Genomic DNA, 18,568 nt, shown 5'->3' with positions numbered 1-18,568 from the left:
TGGACTAGGCTGAGACCCATGTTCGTCCGCCCTAGAAGCAGAAAAACCCAACAGACTCACTCCGAAAGGCCTCCACAATCAGAGCCAAAACAGCTAAATCCTTTCAAATTCATAACACCTCCGTGAGCAATAAAAGCCGCCATAAATGTCCACAAATCCTAACTTTGATGGTGGTTAAGATATGTAATTCCTATCCTAAAAACCTTCACGTCATGTTCTTGTACTGTTGCGTTTGATCTTGATATGCTAAAAAACAGGACTGGACATGACAACTTTTATTGTACCTTGTTTGATTTGAAACTGGTCATGAGACTGGACAAATTAGATAGCAAGACACAAGACCAAAACAAGATTTTTTGTCCCTCAAACCACGGGACAACTTTTTGTCACAGTACAACTATAAAAAATACGAAAATACCCATTTTATTTTCGAATATAAAAATCTTGTTATGTATTGTTCAGTTCTTGCTGTTTTACGAATCAAACGCGTGTTTGTAGATATCTCACCATCTTCAATCTTGGTGGTACTTCACTCAATTTTTTTTTTGTCAATTAGTCTCGTGATTAAAATTTCACCTTAAAAGAGAAATAGAGTGTTCAAGGTTCGATTACTTTTTCTTTCTTTTTTTTCTTTTTAAGAGTCTAGTGGTTAGAAATTTCACCCTTAAAATGGATAAGTGAGGTGCCCAAAATTCGAACTTCGACCCCTGTATATAAAATGTGATATTGCTATTAACAGAGCTAAGCTCACGAGGACGGTTCAATTACTATTACTCCCTCCGGTCCTTATTATAAGAAACACTTTGACAAAATCACACAGACTAAGGAAGGTAAATTTTCTCATTAATGATTCTATCATTTTATGTTATATTCCAAAACTAACCTTTGACTAGTATGGGAAATAGACTTCTCTAATTAATGCACTAGCATTATAATGAATTATTTGATTGTATTTAATAAGGGTACAAATGGAATTGTGTCAAAGTGTTTCTTATAAAAAGGACCAAATAAAAATTCCAAAGTGTTTCTTATAAAAAGGACCGGAGGGAGTATTTTTTAATTGGACAGACTATATTATACAAATAAAAATAAAGAAATAAATTGGAAGGACTATTGGGAGACAATCAGTGTCCAACGTCCAAACTCCAAACAAGCTGGTGATCTACATTTTGTCTGAACGGACGAACGAAGTTTCTTCATACCGTACAAACGGTACAATAATATCGCTGTGAAAAAAGAAAAAGTGCAACTCATTCAAATTTTACTATATTTTAGTGTTAGTTTTCTAAGAATATCATTCAATTAAATTCCATATAAATTAAATGAAAAAAAGTGGAGTAACATCTGCTAAAAAATAGTACACGTTTAGAATTAGCGAAAATATATAAAAGAAAAAATTCTAGTAATGATGCTTGAGCAAATTTTTCTTTTTCCTGGTAGTGCTACATACAAAAAGAAACTTTTCCTCAAATTAAACTTGTGATTATGAAAAATGTGCCTTCCTTAATCCCTTGACCCACCTTTTGGGTTGCTTAAAAGTTAAGACTAATGACTTGTTTCTTCACTTTCCTCTTTTAAATTTTCTCATATAGGTAGATGCTTTTCTCATATCAATATCTATGATAGATTCTTATTAAATCACATGGTCTTCATTCTAGTCATCAAAACTAGCATCTCTTAAACCAAGACATTGACTCCCTATGTTGAATTGTTTGGAAAACCCGACTTCAATTTTCGAGAATAATTTTTTGTCAGATTTTACCTGTTTTGCGATCAAACTCTGGATTATCTAGACCCCTTCTCATGATAGTTAAAAACAAATATAGCTTCCCTCCTATATTAAGATACACTGGCAAATAAAAATGAGACAAAAAAGTGTTCGTGATAATAAATTTCACATGAATCATTTAGGAAAATATAAATTTGATTTTTGGATGAAATAATTTTTGTTTGAACTTTGTTTATCTTATGCTCAAACTCAAGATTATCATGACTTCTTCTTCTAAGGTTCTGTTTGGTAAGGTCAGATATTGAGGTTATAACTTATATTCATAAGCTCATATGACTAAAAAAAGACTTGTTTGATAAATGCTGTTAAAAAAAAAACTTATAGCTTATTTTACTAGTTTATAGTTTATTTTTCAAACGATATTTCAAGTAGTTTATGACTTATAGCTTATCATTTTTCTTCCAATTTTACCCCTATCATTTACTTGAAAAAAATTAAATATTAATTAAACATACTTTTTTATATCATTCCATACTTTATAAGTTAGTTCAAAAGCTAATTTTACCAAATACTACAAATTCAATCAGCTAGCTAGCTTATCATCTATTCACTATTTTTTACGGAACGGTGCTTAAGAATCGAATGGTTAACAAAAAAAAAAGAAGAGTGAGACACACAATATCTTTGATGGTCCACCCAACACTGAATAATATCCCAATCTCCATGAAAATTGAAAAAAAAAAAACATTGAATGTTAATTAAGTGAAGTTAAAGTACCAACCATTCTTTGTTTCTCCAACCTACACGCCACTCTAAGTCCTATACAAAGGAAGGAATAACACTACCCTTTTCTCTTCCTTCACTTCCATTTCCTTCCTCATTCTTTTTAATCACAAAAAAAAAGGTAATCTTTTTCTTCTTCTTCTTCTTCTTCTTGCCATGCAACTTTGAAATTGCTTAAGGTATGATTGTAGTATGAAAAACAAGAATAAAAAAAATAGTCTTAATATCTCTAGTAGCTGCATTTCTATTATGATTATTTGTGATCTACCCTTGTTTATGGTTGAACTTGAACCTTTTATATTGTGATAAATTCATACTTTACTTTTCTTTACTTTTCTTAGTTTCTCCTTTAAATTGTTACATTAGTATATAGATTAGACAGTGTTTTTCCACAGAAATATTGTACATATTTTTTTATAATTTTATAAATAAATAAAGAGTATTTGATTGATAATGTTGTTGTATCAAAGGGGCACGTCATAATTTTGAAATGGTATTTTTTTTTTGTTTGGAAAATCAGGCCTTTGTCTGAATATTTTCCTTTATAATAATAGCCCTGAATTTTTTATTAATTTTTTTTTAATGTTATAGGAACAATGGGAGGAAGAATTGGACTGTTGTTTGCTGTGATTTTAGGTGTTGCCTTGGCTTGTGATGCAAGAGGGCTGGCAAACCCTTATCAATATTGGAGCATTATCGCTGCGAACTCTGCCTCTTCTGGTAACATTGTTGATTTATATATCATTTTTCCTTTTCTTCTAATTATCCTACTTAGGCAGGAAGATATAATGGAGACATGTCTTGTACATTGAATTCTCAATCTCCCATTGTTTGGAAGTTTAAGTATTGTTAGATTAACCAATGAGAATAAGTCAAATAAGTAGATTTGTATGTCGTACCCACAACTAACTTTTAATCAACTTTTACTTCACATGCATATGACTTATTGACTTGGTCGCATTGGTTGTTGGGTAAATACCTTGAAATTATCAAGTGGCGGTGTAGAAAAAATCAAGTTTAAACCTTGGTCTCATAAGATTCCTATTATGGTTGGGTCTATGGAACATTCAGGTCCAATTTGAATCTATTATTGGTAGTCTTTCCCTGCATTTGCAAAAGGCGTATTTCATGACTCAAACCCATGACCTTCGAGTCACACGGAAGGTACTCCAACTATTGTGTCGAGACCCTTCCCAGACAATAATGAAGAAAATGATTAGGTGTAAATGTATAATTGCTTAACCTATTAATAATATGTCTATGAGTGATTTCATTGGTGTTTGTTAAAAAAAACAGAGAAAACAAACATGAGTTGAGTTATGAGGCACTACTACTTGTTTTTCTTCTTTTTTGCTGAACCAGCACTGGTTGAGTCAGCATCTCATCCGCGAGGAGGAGTAATACTATGAGCTTCTATGTACGAGGAGCAACATCAATTGCTATTAGTGTTTCCAACCATATGACACACTTCCCTACCCTTGACATCCCCTTAAATTAAAGATCAGTAGTGGAGATTGTTTATGGTTTTGTTGTTTAGAGTCATAAATATTTGACATTTTTGTAGGATATATTAAAGTGACATAATCTATGATTTCATACACATGATGATATAGAAAATTCATCTGATAATTTTAGATTATGATCATGCTTTGGAATAGAAGCAGATTGCTAAGTTTGTATAGAGATCTATTATGACAAATGAAAATGCATATGCATATTATGACTCTTCGCATGGACTTTTTAAATGACATGATGTCTTGTAAATGACTTTTTTTAGAAGTTAATTCGGCAGAGCTTATTTGTATTTTTTTTTATTCTGGTCGGTCTATAAAAAACAAGGAATAGTAGTAGAGACCAATTTTGCTAACAAAAAATATGCGGCAGACCAAATTTAGTAGGGGCTAAAACTTGCATGATAAGTATTTCGTAGGAACCAAAAAAAACCGTATAACCTATATAAGCACCCATTTTCATCAAACATTTTTTATTGAATTGCTTGCACAAATTTGCCCAGTCTCTTTTCATGGGGATGCTACACTTTGTGTGACATTTTTCTGATATTTTTCCTATAAGATTGACTAATGAATTACAATTTTATCAATGGCCTTATTACTATAGATTTTTTTGGTTAAAATTCTATAATATCGGTGAAGCATACATAACAAGTACTCTATTCTTAGCTTTAGGCATGTTTTGGTAAATACCATAATTAAGTGCTTATTCATAAGCAATTTCTGAGAACTTATTAAAACAAGTTGAAAACAACTTTTTTTTTAACAAGAAGTTGTAAACAACTTATTGACCTAACACCAGACCATTGAAGCAAATGTGGATTTACTGACTGTCATGTGCAAATCTTTAATACGCAAGAATTTTTCGTTGTTGTTAAATACAGTTTGATATGCAAATATGGCATGAGTAAGTCGTTTTTTTAACCTATCTTCATACTGCAGAATTAGGAAGAATACCAGATGTGTGTGCACTTTGCGAGGAATACACTTCCAAGGCACTTGATTATATAAATGAAAACAAGACTCAGAGTGAAGTCATTGATATTCTTCATAATACTTGTCACCAGTTTCACACTTTTGAGAAAAAGGTTGGTCACATTTTGAATCTTGTGTTTTGGTTTTGGCAGTATTTGTTATATAGCGGCACAATAGCGCTTTAGTGTAGCGGAATTTGAACAATCACAATTCTTCTGCGCTACGCTATTTAGTGCACAGTTTTTGCATAGTGGAATTTGAAAAAACTACAATTTTCTGCGATCTGCGACAGACAACATTGTTCTTTAAAGTGTTCATATTTTAGGATTTTAAAGAGTGCATAAGTGAATCAATTCATGTGTGTTTCTTCTCAATTTCACAGTGCATCAATTTGGTGGACTACTATTTGCCACTTTTCTTCTTAGAAATGACCTCGGTTAAGCCTGGAGATTTTTGCAATAAGGTTAACCTCTGCCAGAACATTGCTAATTTTTCCTTACAAGTTCAAGAAAATAGCTGCGAGTTTTGCAAAGATACTATTTCATCACTATTGGATAAGATACAAGATCCTGACACAGAGGTAAGTTATTTCATCTTTATGTAGAAAAGTCTATGATTTGTATCCAAATGAAAAAAATTTGATGGTAGTAACTGATATAACATATCAAAGTTGTTGGTTTTCAAGTGTGAGCGGTTAAGTCCCACATCACGTACAAATGGGTAAAATGTTGGATGTATAAGAGAGATGGCCCATATACCTGTTGTCTTAAGGTTTTTGGTGGTGGAAATGTGGTGTTTCCCTCGCTTGCGGTCCTTTAGTATTGGCCCGTTGCTTCACCTGGCGCTCCCCCGACTTATCCAACCATTGGTATCTTAGCCCTGGTTTTGCTTGGTAGGGGAGCGAGAGTGAATCATGGTATTGGATCAAGTATAAGAGGTGGTGTCAGAGCCCTAGTTTGGCTTGGTGGGGGAGCGAGAGTAGATCGTGGTGTTGGATCTTGTTGGATATATAAGAGACTGACCCATATACCTAATGCCTTAAAATTTTGGGTGGAAATGTGGTGTCCGTCAGATGTTTCCCCTCTCATGTGGTCCTGGAGCATGACCCGTTGTTTCTCACGACGCTCCCGGGAACTCCCGAACAAACATATATAAGCACAATGTTTTGGTCGGTATGAACATATGTATCAAGTGGAAAAAGGAAAAATATTGATACATGGATTTTGGCCATCTTTGTTTAGACCCTTCCACTATCTTAATCCTACTTCTAATTCTAACCCTGCTTGATTGAAATTATATTTTGTAGAATAAAATGCTAACCTTTTGTTTTCAAATGTCAGTTGGAGATAATTGAGACACTACTTAAGGTGTGCAATTCAGTGGACAAGTTTGCGAGCAAGGTAAGAAAAATCTAAAAACATTCCTCATTTTTCCCAATAATTTTATGCTAATTGCACCTCCAAGAGAAACAAACTCTGCTGCTGTTTTTCATCTATTGATTTAGTTTTTCGTGGAAAATGTTTGCAGTGCAAGAGGATTGTTCTAGAGTACGGTCCCTTAGTTTTTGAAAATGCAGAGAAATTCTTGGAGAAGAACGATATATGCACTGCATTGCATGCTTGCAAGGAATCAACAGTACTTAGCAAAACCTTTCTTTCTGGCCTCTTAAGTATTTTTTATGGAAACAATGTTTTTATCAGAATAGTGCATTTCCTGAAGATTGCTCTATTTTGAGAGAAAGAGAGAGTAATTATAATTTGACACATTACTAATGTAAAGTATTGGCAGTGGCACATCATAAAAAATGTTAGTTCCTAAGAAGAAGTGCTTGTGAGATAATATACCTTGTGTAATACATCATTGAAGTTAACCTAAGTTAAAATTTTCAATGATTTTATCTATATGGTGCTTATGCTGTATAATATCTTCTCTCATTAATGATCAATGTTGATGTTTGTTATTTTTGACAGCATGCTATCTTCTCTCATGAAAGCATGCTATTTTAAAAACATTTAACTAAGACATTTAGCTCAAGTGGTTAATGAATTCCCCCTCTGATGAATCGTTTAGGACAACCTGAGTTTGATTTCTTGTGGGAACAATTATTAGTCTGACTTTATTTACTTTGCAGCTGAACTCTAGATTACTGAAACCCTTCCCTAGGAACTAATGGTGTGTTTGGTTTGAGAGAAGGAAAGGAGGGAAGAGAGAAAAACACGGAAACCACGTTAGTCCAAGTCCATTCATTAGTTTCCATGTTTTTTTTCTCTTCCCTCAAACCAAACACACCATAAAGGATTAATACCCAAAAAAATAAATAATTTTCTCAGTCTTTTGTAAGTATTTTGTAATTCCAATGCTTTACTCATGTTGTGTCCTGCAGTATGTTTAATTCATGTGATGTTCTGTAATTCTTTTTGTCAAGAAGTAAATTCTTCTAAAAAGTGATTCAAACCAAATGACTGTTGCACCAATAGCCAATAACTAGTTTTTTTAAAAAAAAATTATGAGAATGTGGGAAAATGTTCTGAATTTTAAGTGAAAAGGTAAATCAAAATTGCTCATTGAAATCTATCTTGCATATTCACACTAAGTTTCTGAAAATGTCAAATCAGTCACTAAATCAGTTGTTAACACAAATGACTAATGGTTTACGTTGACATGTAGCCACTAATTTAGAGACTGATTACAAAATTTGGTTGTTAAATCGGTAGCTAAATTTAGTAGTGATAAATAGCGATTACAAATACTTTCTCTCTAAGAAATGTTCAGCGAAAAGAATTTAATCTTATCATTTTAAATATTTACTCAAACTTTAGTTTAAAGTAACTTAGGGTCCGTTTGTTCCTACTTTTTTTCTTCTCCTTAAAAATAGTAAAGAGGTAAAAAATTGTGTTTGACCCAACTTCTCCTTATTTTCTACTTCTTTATTTTATTTCTCTAATTTTTTTAAGGAGAAATAGGGTCAAATAAAATTTTCTGCTTCTCTATTTCTTTTAAGAAGAAGTAGAAAATAAGTAGGGTGAAACGTAAGGGTGGGCAAAGTTTGGTTTAAAACCAAAACTGCATGTGAACCAAACCAATTGCTATTTCAATTTGTTATAACTGAACTGAACCGTAGTTATTTAACTTGAACCAAACCAAACTAGTTCGGTTAACCAGTTAACCGGTTCTTCATAAAAAAACTAAAACGAACCGTTCTTGGAATGAGTTAATTTTTCTAGATATCTCTATCAATTCCAAAAAGTTTCTAGAACTGGGAAACAATGTGTTTCCCTGTGTGAGATCTCTGTGTACACAAATTTGAGGTCCTAACCGCTGGGAACCATGGAAAGATCCATGCCATACACGTTGTAGCAGAGGAATTTGACTATGGCGGCAACAAACTTCAAAGGAGTGAGATTATTGGAAACAGTGCTCAAAAGAGGAAATTTTGCATATCAAGAACAAAAATGAAAAGGAAAGTTTGAATTGAGGAATAAAGAGGAACATGTTGATATTGCGGTGGTAGTAGCTCTTGTCACAGAAGTAGAAGAGGAACCAAATTTATCTTTGATTGATCCATTGGATTGTGGTGTTGATCCATTTGAAAATAAAGATAAATGTGTTGAAGATAATGGATAAGGATTCAATGATTTGAAATTGTTTCTGATTTTAGATTTAACTTTTAATTTTAGATTTTGTTGATTTTATTTGATTTGGGAGTAAACCAAGTACCAAGAAACAATTCATGGTTCGGTTACAGTTTGGTTTCAGTTTTTATAACAACGGTTCAGTTAACAAACTGTTTTTGTAAACACAGTTTGGTTCTCAAACTTTATTAAAAAGTTCAGTTCTAAAAGGTTCAGTTTAGGTTTGGTTCAGTTTTTGGGCTTTTTTACCCACCCCTAGTCAAACGGGGCCTTATACTACAACCTAAACTCTAAGATTATAGTTTATTAATCACGTCACCCATCATTTTTATTCATGCAAAAGTTCAACGTGTTTGACATTAGGGATGTGTTGAGAAAAATTGAATTCCTAAGGAGTTTATAATGAGAATCGCTTGTTACCTTACATTTCAATTTTGTAATATTAAATTATAAATAATTTAAACTTTTAATACTACGAGAGTCTATCTGATATCTATTAAACTATCTCTTATCAAGTTTTTACTATAAGGTCACTTGAATCACACTAGATATTACGATATATTTATAATTAGGGAGAATTCTCAAATTATGACTCACATAATCACATTTAAGGTTGATCAGTTAGAGGCAACCCAAATATATTCCTATTTTTAACAGATACATAACTTTTGTTAAGACACATTCATGATTATTATTTGGAAGTGTTTCTTATTTCCTTAAATAAAATAAAATGTGTGGTACCACAAACTTCAAAATCAACCATTATGATACATTTCCAAGTGTCAAAAAATTAACTGGAAACAAAGGATCTAGATAGTGATAGCATACTACATTGTTTTCCTTCTTACTATACCACTAGTTTTTTCTTGACATATATGGATTGGAAAAACAATAATACATAATTACATATACGTCCCCTTCCTTAATTTCTAGGGACCACCTACATACAGGTGCTGCAATATTTGAAATTTTCATACATGATATTAAGTTGTGCAATTGTGTCCAACATTAATTTTAAGTTAAGAACAATGAAAAATATCTGGCCATGTATAACTTATGTGTGGGGTATTAGTGCCATGTGTAGCCTTGTGGGAGAGGGACAAGTCTTGTTAGTAATTTTAACCTTGTGGGTTATACATTGGTGTCACTTTAGCTACTCTTTCAAGCTACATTCTAAAACTATTTATTGCAAGATAGTTATTCTGTTCTAAAATAACTAATTTAGTTGTTCAACTTAGATAGATTAAGAAAAGGCAAAATGTATTAGAAGTTTTTTTACCTATTGCATTTGTAAATTGTAATGGTTAGATTCTTTAAGTTTTTAAGGTAACAACTAAGTTTTTTAAAGTTTTTTAGGCCAAAATTAGATCATTTATTTTTATAACTTATTGCCTAACATTGATTTGCTAAATTGAATTATTTTTTCACAATTAATTAGTACTTAAACATTTTCAACAAACCCTTAAAAAAAATACATTTTCAACAATTATTTTAGAAAAATTCGCACCCCATTTTTTGAAGCACAAGACAACGGGTCGTGTTGCCCTTGATCAGAGCTAACCTAATTATCAAAAAGTCCTAAATTAGTAATTTTTCTAGGGTCTCGTTAACATGTGCCATTAGGGCACATGTTAAGATATACCAAAATAGAAATTTATCATTTAATAATACAAGAAATTTAATGCTTCAAAAGTCAAAATGCACAAATTAGCATTTAATAATTTCTATTTTTGCTTCCTTAAAGGCACAAGTTAACATTCTTCATTTTTCTATTATATTTAGGATGAGAGAGAATATATAACCATTTCAATTGACCGTGTCCCACTATATGGGATTGTGGATAAAGACTAGCTAGCCAAAGCCAACTATTGGTCTTTCTAAAGAGTTATTTCTTGAAGTTAACCTCTTCTATTATTTTCTTAATAGATAATATAATAATTCTTAAAAACTCATACATATAAGTTTATGAGTTAGAGTTTAAATTCCAATCACAATGTCTGATTTGATAATTTCGACATTTCTATTAATTAAATTATAATTTATGTACTTTAATTATTATTTTTTTTCTATATCAAATAGTCCGAAATGACTACAAATTTATCTTTTAAATAAATAGAAATTTTGATATTCAAACTTAGGTTGATGAGTATATAACGTGACTTTTCTATAAACTATATGATTTAACCCCCTTTCTTGATTTATCTATGTATTCATTAGTTTAGATAGCATGTGATTAAATTTTATAGATTAATCGCCCCAATGATATCATGATGTGAAAGATACTATTATTTTTTTGCAGAACATTCCAAATTGGTAATGTTGAGATAAGAACGATGATTTTCTCTTTTAAGAAACAAATATTCTTGATTTGAAGCGATAAGCTCTGCCCGTGCTAATAATTTACTTTGCATTGTTGTCATTATTATTAAGAAATCCATTCGATTAGTGAGAAGATTAAGATCTTATCTTTGAGCTTGCCTGCATGATATTTTGAATTAAAAGGGTTGAATACATTTGTATTGTTTATAATTTAAGTTTGCTTATTAAAATAAAAAAAATCTTTCCGTTGAACTAAATCAATATGTAGTTGGTGATACTCCTCTGTAGTACATGGTGATGGTGAAGAGGGATTTTATACGCGAACATTCCGACATTCAAGTCAGTATTTACGTGAAGTGAAGGTTTTAGAGAGCGAGTAAAAAGTACTCGAGCCTTCTGCATGAAAAGGGTTTATATAGTCTCTAGCGCGGAGTCAAGACAATAAGGATGGATACGATGTCCTCGTCATTGATAACTATCAAAATATCGTCTAAAAAGTCATGATTGACTGTAACTCTCAATCATTCAGATGTCGGCCGTTATGTTACAAAAGGCCGACTTCCTTAACTGTCGGGCAAGAGGGCGAGACTTTGAATTTACGCACCATTGGACCGAGCTCGACGCAAGATAGAACGAACTCATCATATGTTAGACTTAGGTCCAGTCCAGAACAGACGAGTAAAGTAATTTTATATATGTCCATGAGTATCGTAAAATTAAATGGTGGTTAATCGCAAAAAAGATTTTATTTTATATATTTTTAATCTTTTCTATTATTTATAGGTTATATTTGTGACGCTTGAAATTTCTACCACTGTTTAGTTGAAACTAATTTTCACAGGAGAACCTATAAAACATATAGGTGAATTCTTTCATTTTAATAAAAAAAATTCATATACAAAAAGCTAGAGATCGAGTTCAAATTCATAAATTTTATTATAATAAAAAAGAAGCTACACAATGGTTCAATGAACGTTACCCGGCTCCATATAAGTTGGCAAATTAGATACAACTTTGCTTCTAAGAATATACTATTGCTATCTATAAAGAAAAGAAAGAATACTATAAAAATTTTATTTGATGGAATCATTCGAAGGTTGTTGATATGCTTCCACTTTCAGCAATTTTATATAGTTTTGTTGCTAAATTTCATCCTCATCTTTTTCAACCTCATCTTATTTTAACTTTTACAAAATGTGCTATTTGAGTTTTAATTTAGTGCATGTAGATCAATTGTGTAATCTCATTTTCTTGCAATTTTAAAGTGCTACTTGTGCTAACTTTACTATGGAAGTTATCTCTACAGGCTCCAACTTGATTTCCAGCTGATGTAGACACCTACTTAAGAATTCAAAACAATATTAATTATCCGGTTCACTATTTAGCAAAGGTTGCTATTTTTAGTTGGTGACTACTCCCTCCGTCCCAAAATATAAGCAAAAAGTGGTCAACCAAAGTGGATGTATTTGGTTAAAAATTTAGTCCAAATACATCCATTTTGGTTGACCACTTTTTGCTTATATTTTGGGACGGAGGGAGTACTTCTCTACCCTCACATAAATTGAGAGTAGTTGCCCTATACTGATGTGGCAACAATGAAATTCATCCACGTGTATTTAAGTCAAAAATAATTAATTTTTTACCATAAATTATTTTGACTACTTTTATTTTCAATTAATTATATTTTATGTTACTAGTTTTCTTTAATTATATTTTAGACTATGTGTAAATATAATTAGAATTAATTTGATCATTGAATGCTTGTTTCTAAACGTTATATATTGATTCTAAAATATCAATGTTATTAGTAAAAAAAATCAATGTTATAGATTCGAAAAAATAAATATATATCAATGTTAGTTTAAATAAAAATAATAAGAGAACAAAAACAACAAAAAAAAAATAATAATATCTCTAATTTAAATATACAATTCCACTTGTACATTTATTAAATGAAATCAAATAATGCTTCAAAAAAAAATCAAATCAAATAATTCATGCTATTCCGGTGTAAATACTCCCTCCGTTTCAAATTACTTGTCGTTTTAGAAAAAAAAAATTGTTAGCTATCTAAGTCACTCATGTAAATTTCAAATATTTAGGAGTAGTTGAAACCGTAAAAGATTATATATTTGGAAAATTAAAGTTTGTTTTTTTAAGTTTTCAAAAAAAAAATGTTTGTTTTTTAAAAAAATTGGTACATAACATATTAAATTTATTGGAAAGATAAAGTGCGTGGAAAAAAACAAAATAAGCTTATTGGTGAATTAAGATAAGGGTATAATAGGAAATTAAGTGCAAAAATACACTTTCTTAAATTTTTTTCTTCTAAAACGACAAGTAATTTGAAACAGAGGGAGTATATAGTATTTATTTTTTCAATCTCTTTAAATCATTGCATAGATTAACGTTGGTCGACATGATGTCGATCTTAGAAAAAAGAGGGGAAAAAAATTAGGTTAAGTAATTCTGTTTAGGTTTACGATAATGGTCCGACCTTTCTTTTAGTTCAGATGAACTATTTATATTTTTACTTGTGATCAATAGTTAAACCCTAAACAAGTTCAAGAGTTAGTTCGTCTTCTTAAAATAGTCGAACCTTTTCATTTTGATCGGATAAATTTCAGGTAGACCGCACTTGTGATCGATCAAGCTTCTGTGTGATTGTTTTGCGACAATGGTCCGACCTTTCTTTTAGTTCAGATGAACTATTTAAATTTTTACTTATGATCAATAGTTAAACCCTAAACCCTAAACAAGTTCAAGAGTTAGTTCGTCTTCCTAAAATAGTCGAACCTTTTCATTTTGATCGGATAAATTTCAGGTAGACCGCACTTGTGATCGATCAAGCTTCTGTGTGATTGTTTTCCGACAATGGTCTCTATTTCCTTGATATAGGTGCAAGTTTAAGAGTACGTTACTTGATATACCTAGTCTCTATTTCCTTTTATGGAAAGGCAAAACAAATCATTTTTATTTATTACTAGATCATTCCTTACAAAACTCGTGTCTATTGCATATTGTAACCCGAGTAAACTGTGAAATACCCCCTGAAATTTTAAAATTCGTCAAATACCCCCTGAAATTTGGAAATTGACAAATACCCCCCCTGAAATTTTAAAAAGTCAACCAAATTGTCTTCTGGCGTGGACTCTGACTGGTAGTGCAAGGGGGCAATTTGATTGACTTTTTAAAATTTCAGGGGGTATTTGTCTATTTCCTAATTTCAGGTGATCAATTTTCTTGATTACATTCTCCTAATTTCATTTTGTCTTCTCTAAACTATTTTGTTTTCAATTTTTTCCCGATATGGACAACCAAAGAAAACAAAAACAAAATGACGATGAAAAAATAAGTAAAAAAAAAAAACAGGAAAAAATACGCTAAAAAACATAACATCTAAGAAATTGAAAATCACAAGTTTTAGAATCTTGAAGAAACCCGATAGATCGGTGGCGAAGACTGCAGTAAAGATTGACATCGGATAACACAAAAGCGGAGGAGCCGTAGAATGCTAACATGACGGTGGTGGAGGTTGCAGCAGAGATTGAAAGCATTAAGAAGAAGAAAGTTTTTTGACAATAAGAAGAAAGTTTTTTTTTTTACGCGAAGAAGAAAGTTGTTTGAGACGTAATACAATTTGAAGAAGAAGCAAACAAATCAAAAGTAATTAGGTCCAAAATATAAATTCATAGAATATAATACATAAAATATAATTAAATGAAAATAAAAGTAGTCTAAATTACTTTATGGTAAAAAATTAATTATGTTTGACTTAAATAAATGTGGATAAATTTTATTGGTGCCACATCATCATAGGGCACCTACCCTCAATTTATGTGAGGGTTAATTAGAAAAAACCTTTAATTTATATTTTCATAGTAATACTAAATATCCGACTTAATGACCAATTAATCTGAAAAACAATCAGTAGAAGTTTAATTGAAGTCAATTTTTTGTTATGTATAGACCGATCGAAAATAAGATTAACTTAAACATAAATTTATAAGAATAATTTCTTTTTAGAGTGAGAAGCTCCATCTTCTCTCTAGGTTTTCTTTGTCTTCATTCACCGGTAAGGGGTGGTCTTAGGCCAATTTTTGGCCTAAAATCACTCGTGTGCATCTTTTTTTCTTCTGTTTTAATTTAAATAAGTGATTTTTATATAGTTTAAGTTTTTTTTTTGTTGATTTTGTTGTGTCGTCGTCGTCTAAGTGCGGCGTTGTGTTATTGTCGTTTTGGTGCGGCGCTTGTTTGATTTTTTCTCTTGTTGCGATGTTCGTTTAGATCATATTGAAAGATAATTTTCAATCAACTGCAGATTCAATCAATGATTTGGGCATCAACTTTGCAGATCCGAAGGCATAGAATCCCGATGACTATAATTTTATCATATTATTTGTATCATTTTGCCGTTGTATGCTATTAACTTGGATGCTGTAAGTTTGTTCGCAGATTCATCCTTTTCGTTTTTAGCAATGTTGAATTTGTATTTGCATCTGATGTATTCTATCAATTATTGGAATGAATGAATATCATCTATTTTTTAGTAAAAAAGAAATTGTTAAAAAAAATCTCTTAGAAATGGATTTTTAGATGACCAATCGTTAGTTGGTTCAGTGGTAATTGACGCTAAACTTGATAGGAAATATCACGATTTGATTCCCCGCAACTAGAGGTGGGAACAGGCCGGCCTACATGGCCTTAAGGCCTAGCCTACATAGGCTCAGGCCAGGCCAGCCTATTTCTTTAAATAGAGCAGGCCAATGCTTTTTTATAAGCCTATTTAGCTAAAAAGGCCAGGCCGCAGGCCATTAAAAAAGCCTTTGAGGCCTACTAGGCCGGCCTATTTAAGTTAACATGAATAATATTTTTATTACGATTATTATTTATATATTAAAATTTATACTTTGATTAAATTATAAATCTATTAACTTTTTAAGTAATTTAAGTTTATTAATCTACATTAGTTTTTAACATATATTAATGTATTATTATAAACTAGAATTGAAATATGATGACATATATAGTCAAATTCTCTAAAATATCAAATGGAACATTATTTTATTAGTTCATAAGTATATTTCAAAATAAATATAATTATTTATTTAAATATGTTCATATGAAATAGGCTTTTAAACAGGCTAACAGGCCACATCAGACTTTCAAAAGGCCAGGCTCAGGCCTAGAATTTAAGCCTATGATAGGCCACAGGCCAGGCTCAGACCTTCGATTTTTTGACAGGCCAGGCTCAGGCTTGGCAAAGCCTAGCTCGGCCTAGCCTATTCCCACCTCTACCCGCAACTACAATCATGAGGGGGCTGAAACCACTTGATACTATAATTGATCCCCGAATCAGATTAAACCGGTGATGAAAGAAAAAAACGAAAGAAAATGAATTTTAGACTAGAAGCCTTCTTTTCATTTGGTACGACATTATTCTTTTCTTTTTTTTTAAATAGTCTAACGGTAAGACACATAAGTATACATCAAATGTCAATGCAATTTTGAGATTTTGTGCATAATGTGACAATATCAGTTGTATCCTACTTTTTTTTTATCGAATCGGTTGAATCCAATGTTTTTAAAACCGGACCGGACCTGCCGGTCCGACCGGTTCGCCCGTGAACCGGTGCCCTCAGCGGTCCGGATGACTAGCCAGAACCGCTAGTCAGTAGAACCGGGAAAAAACCGGTGAGAACCGGGAAAACCGGTGAACCGGTAAACCGGGAAAACCAGCCGGTTTTCTCTTTGTTTAAAAAAAAAACTGAATTATTTTTTAAAAAAACATTGAAACACGTGAAACTTAAAAAGCATTGATTTTTAATTTTCCAGTTCTCTAACATCAGTTAAAAAAACAAACTGTTTTTTATTTTTATTATACAGATATTTGCATTTGTAATCCTAGATCTTGTAATAGTAAAGATGAAGATGAGGTTCAATTGTCTACTAGTAATTGATATTTGATTGCATATTCAACCGTCAATGAAGCTATTTTTGCACGAGCTTTGTTTTGCTGTGCAGATTATGTTGTTGTGCTTGATATTGAGGCGGCGATGATGAATTAAATAAGAAGAAATTTTGTGACATAATTGATAATATTGGAAAGGCAAGGATGAGATTGAGAAGAAACAAAATAAAATAATACAAGGAATATCTAAGGAAGGAAGAAGAAAATTGTGAAAAGAAATAGAAAGAATATCTAAGTAAGCAAGAATAAAAAGTTTGGCATATATTCACTAAGGAGAAAAGTTGTGCGGCTGTGTTGTTTGAAATTAGGGTTAGAATAAGCTTACAATATGTTTATGAGTATTATATATATTGCAAAGTTTGAGCTCTAAGAGTATTCAATATATTGGGCTCAATGTATTGGGCTGTGATACAATTTTCACTCATATACTTTTTTTTTCAAAAATACTCTTATATACTTAAAAAAAATATTTATTTATTTATTAATTATCCGGTTCAATCGGTTCAATAACGATCCAACCGATTGAATCGGTTGAACCATGAACCGAAAGTCTCACCGGTTCAATCTCCGGTCCGGTTCTTAAAACATTGGTTGAATCCGACTTTATTTGACAAAAGCTATTTACAATAAATTTATTTTTATTTTTAGTGCATAAAACATGAAAATCCAATCTCTATTATTTCAAAAATGAACTCTTTTCTAGAAATTTGTTCCAATTTTTTTTTTTGACAATAAAATTTGTTCTAATAAAACTGCAAGATTGTATTGAAAAAAATAAAATTACCTTCAGCATCCTGTCAATTTTTTTTTTTTACCTTCAACAACTTTCCCTACCATTGTCAAGTTTATTACAGTAATTTCGGGTAGGATATCAAAATCTTTGGCACTAAATTAAGTATGTTATTCATGAGAAATTCCTAATTAAAGAAAACATAACAATTTCTATATTCATTGATTAAAAAATCTCAAATATTAATACGCAATCAATTTCGTAAATCTGTTAACGTGTTGTTAGTCGTATCCATTCGCCAAACTTCTTGATCTCGATTAATATATTCATACTCAATTAAACTCGTCTCTAAGCCACTAAGTTTTGTCTAGTGGTGAGGGGTTTGAGTAGTACGTTACAGATCCTAAGTTGGATCCCCAATCATTATAAAAAAAAATAAAATTAAACTCGTCTCTAAATTTGTCCACCCAATCGCACACATACCACACATCTTTTACAATTTAGTTTCGCGCGCGCACGCGGATTCAATAGATTGTACTTGTGGTTAGTTATAACCGATGGTTGGTTCTAGACCACTTATGTTTAGTTTGACGGTTTACATTTTTACCTAAAATATTACTTTGTGTGGTTTGATTATATCAGGTATATATATGTCTCCCGTATTTTGTAACCTCTTATTTTCCTAAAAAAATAATCTCAATAAACTAATTTATAAATTTTACGTTGACCTAAAAATACAAATAAGTAATTTTTTAAATAAAAAAAAGGTAGGACCGCGGTTCAATCCCAACAACTATGATCAGAGGGGTTGAAACCACTTAATGCCAGAACTGACTCTCGAACCAGATTAAACCGACGGTGAAAACAAAAAAAATAAAAAAAAAATAGACATAAATGGCCCTGACAGAATTAAACGTC

At 31.5% G+C, this 18,568-nt stretch overlaps 1 protein-coding gene across 3 annotated transcripts; it reads left to right on the top strand.

Annotated features, from left to right (window-relative positions):
* The first annotated feature begins 2,513 nt into the window (after nt 1–2,513).
* LOC123893264 (prosaposin-like) lies at nt 2,514–6,958 on the top strand. 3 transcript variants are annotated; one of them, XM_045943196.1, is made up of 6 exons: nt 2,514–2,631; nt 3,100–3,232; nt 4,966–5,111; nt 5,381–5,578; nt 6,339–6,398; nt 6,526–6,958. In XM_045943196.1, exons 2-6 carry the CDS (start codon nt 3,109–3,111, stop codon nt 6,730–6,732), a joined length of 735 nt encoding a protein of 244 aa, XP_045799152.1. In that variant the 5' UTR covers nt 2,514–2,631; nt 3,100–3,108; the 3' UTR covers nt 6,733–6,958. The 3 variants fall into 3 exon arrangements, with proteins under 3 accessions (XP_045799152.1, XP_045799151.1, XP_045799153.1); XM_045943195.1 differs by having other exon boundaries at nt 2,515–2,633; nt 3,104–3,232; XM_045943197.1 differs by lacking the exon at nt 2,514–2,631 and adding an exon at nt 2,656–2,691 and having other exon boundaries at nt 3,104–3,232.
* Nucleotides 6,959–18,568: the final 11,610 nt, after the last annotated feature.

Source organism: Trifolium pratense, linkage group LG6 (assembly GCF_020283565.1).
Source record: "Trifolium pratense cultivar HEN17-A07 linkage group LG6, ARS_RC_1.1, whole genome shotgun sequence".
Classification (NCBI taxonomy): Eukaryota; Viridiplantae; Streptophyta; class Magnoliopsida; order Fabales; family Fabaceae; genus Trifolium; species Trifolium pratense.
Note: the sequence above shows the minus strand (reverse complement) of the source record. Positions and strands in the feature narration are given on the sequence as shown.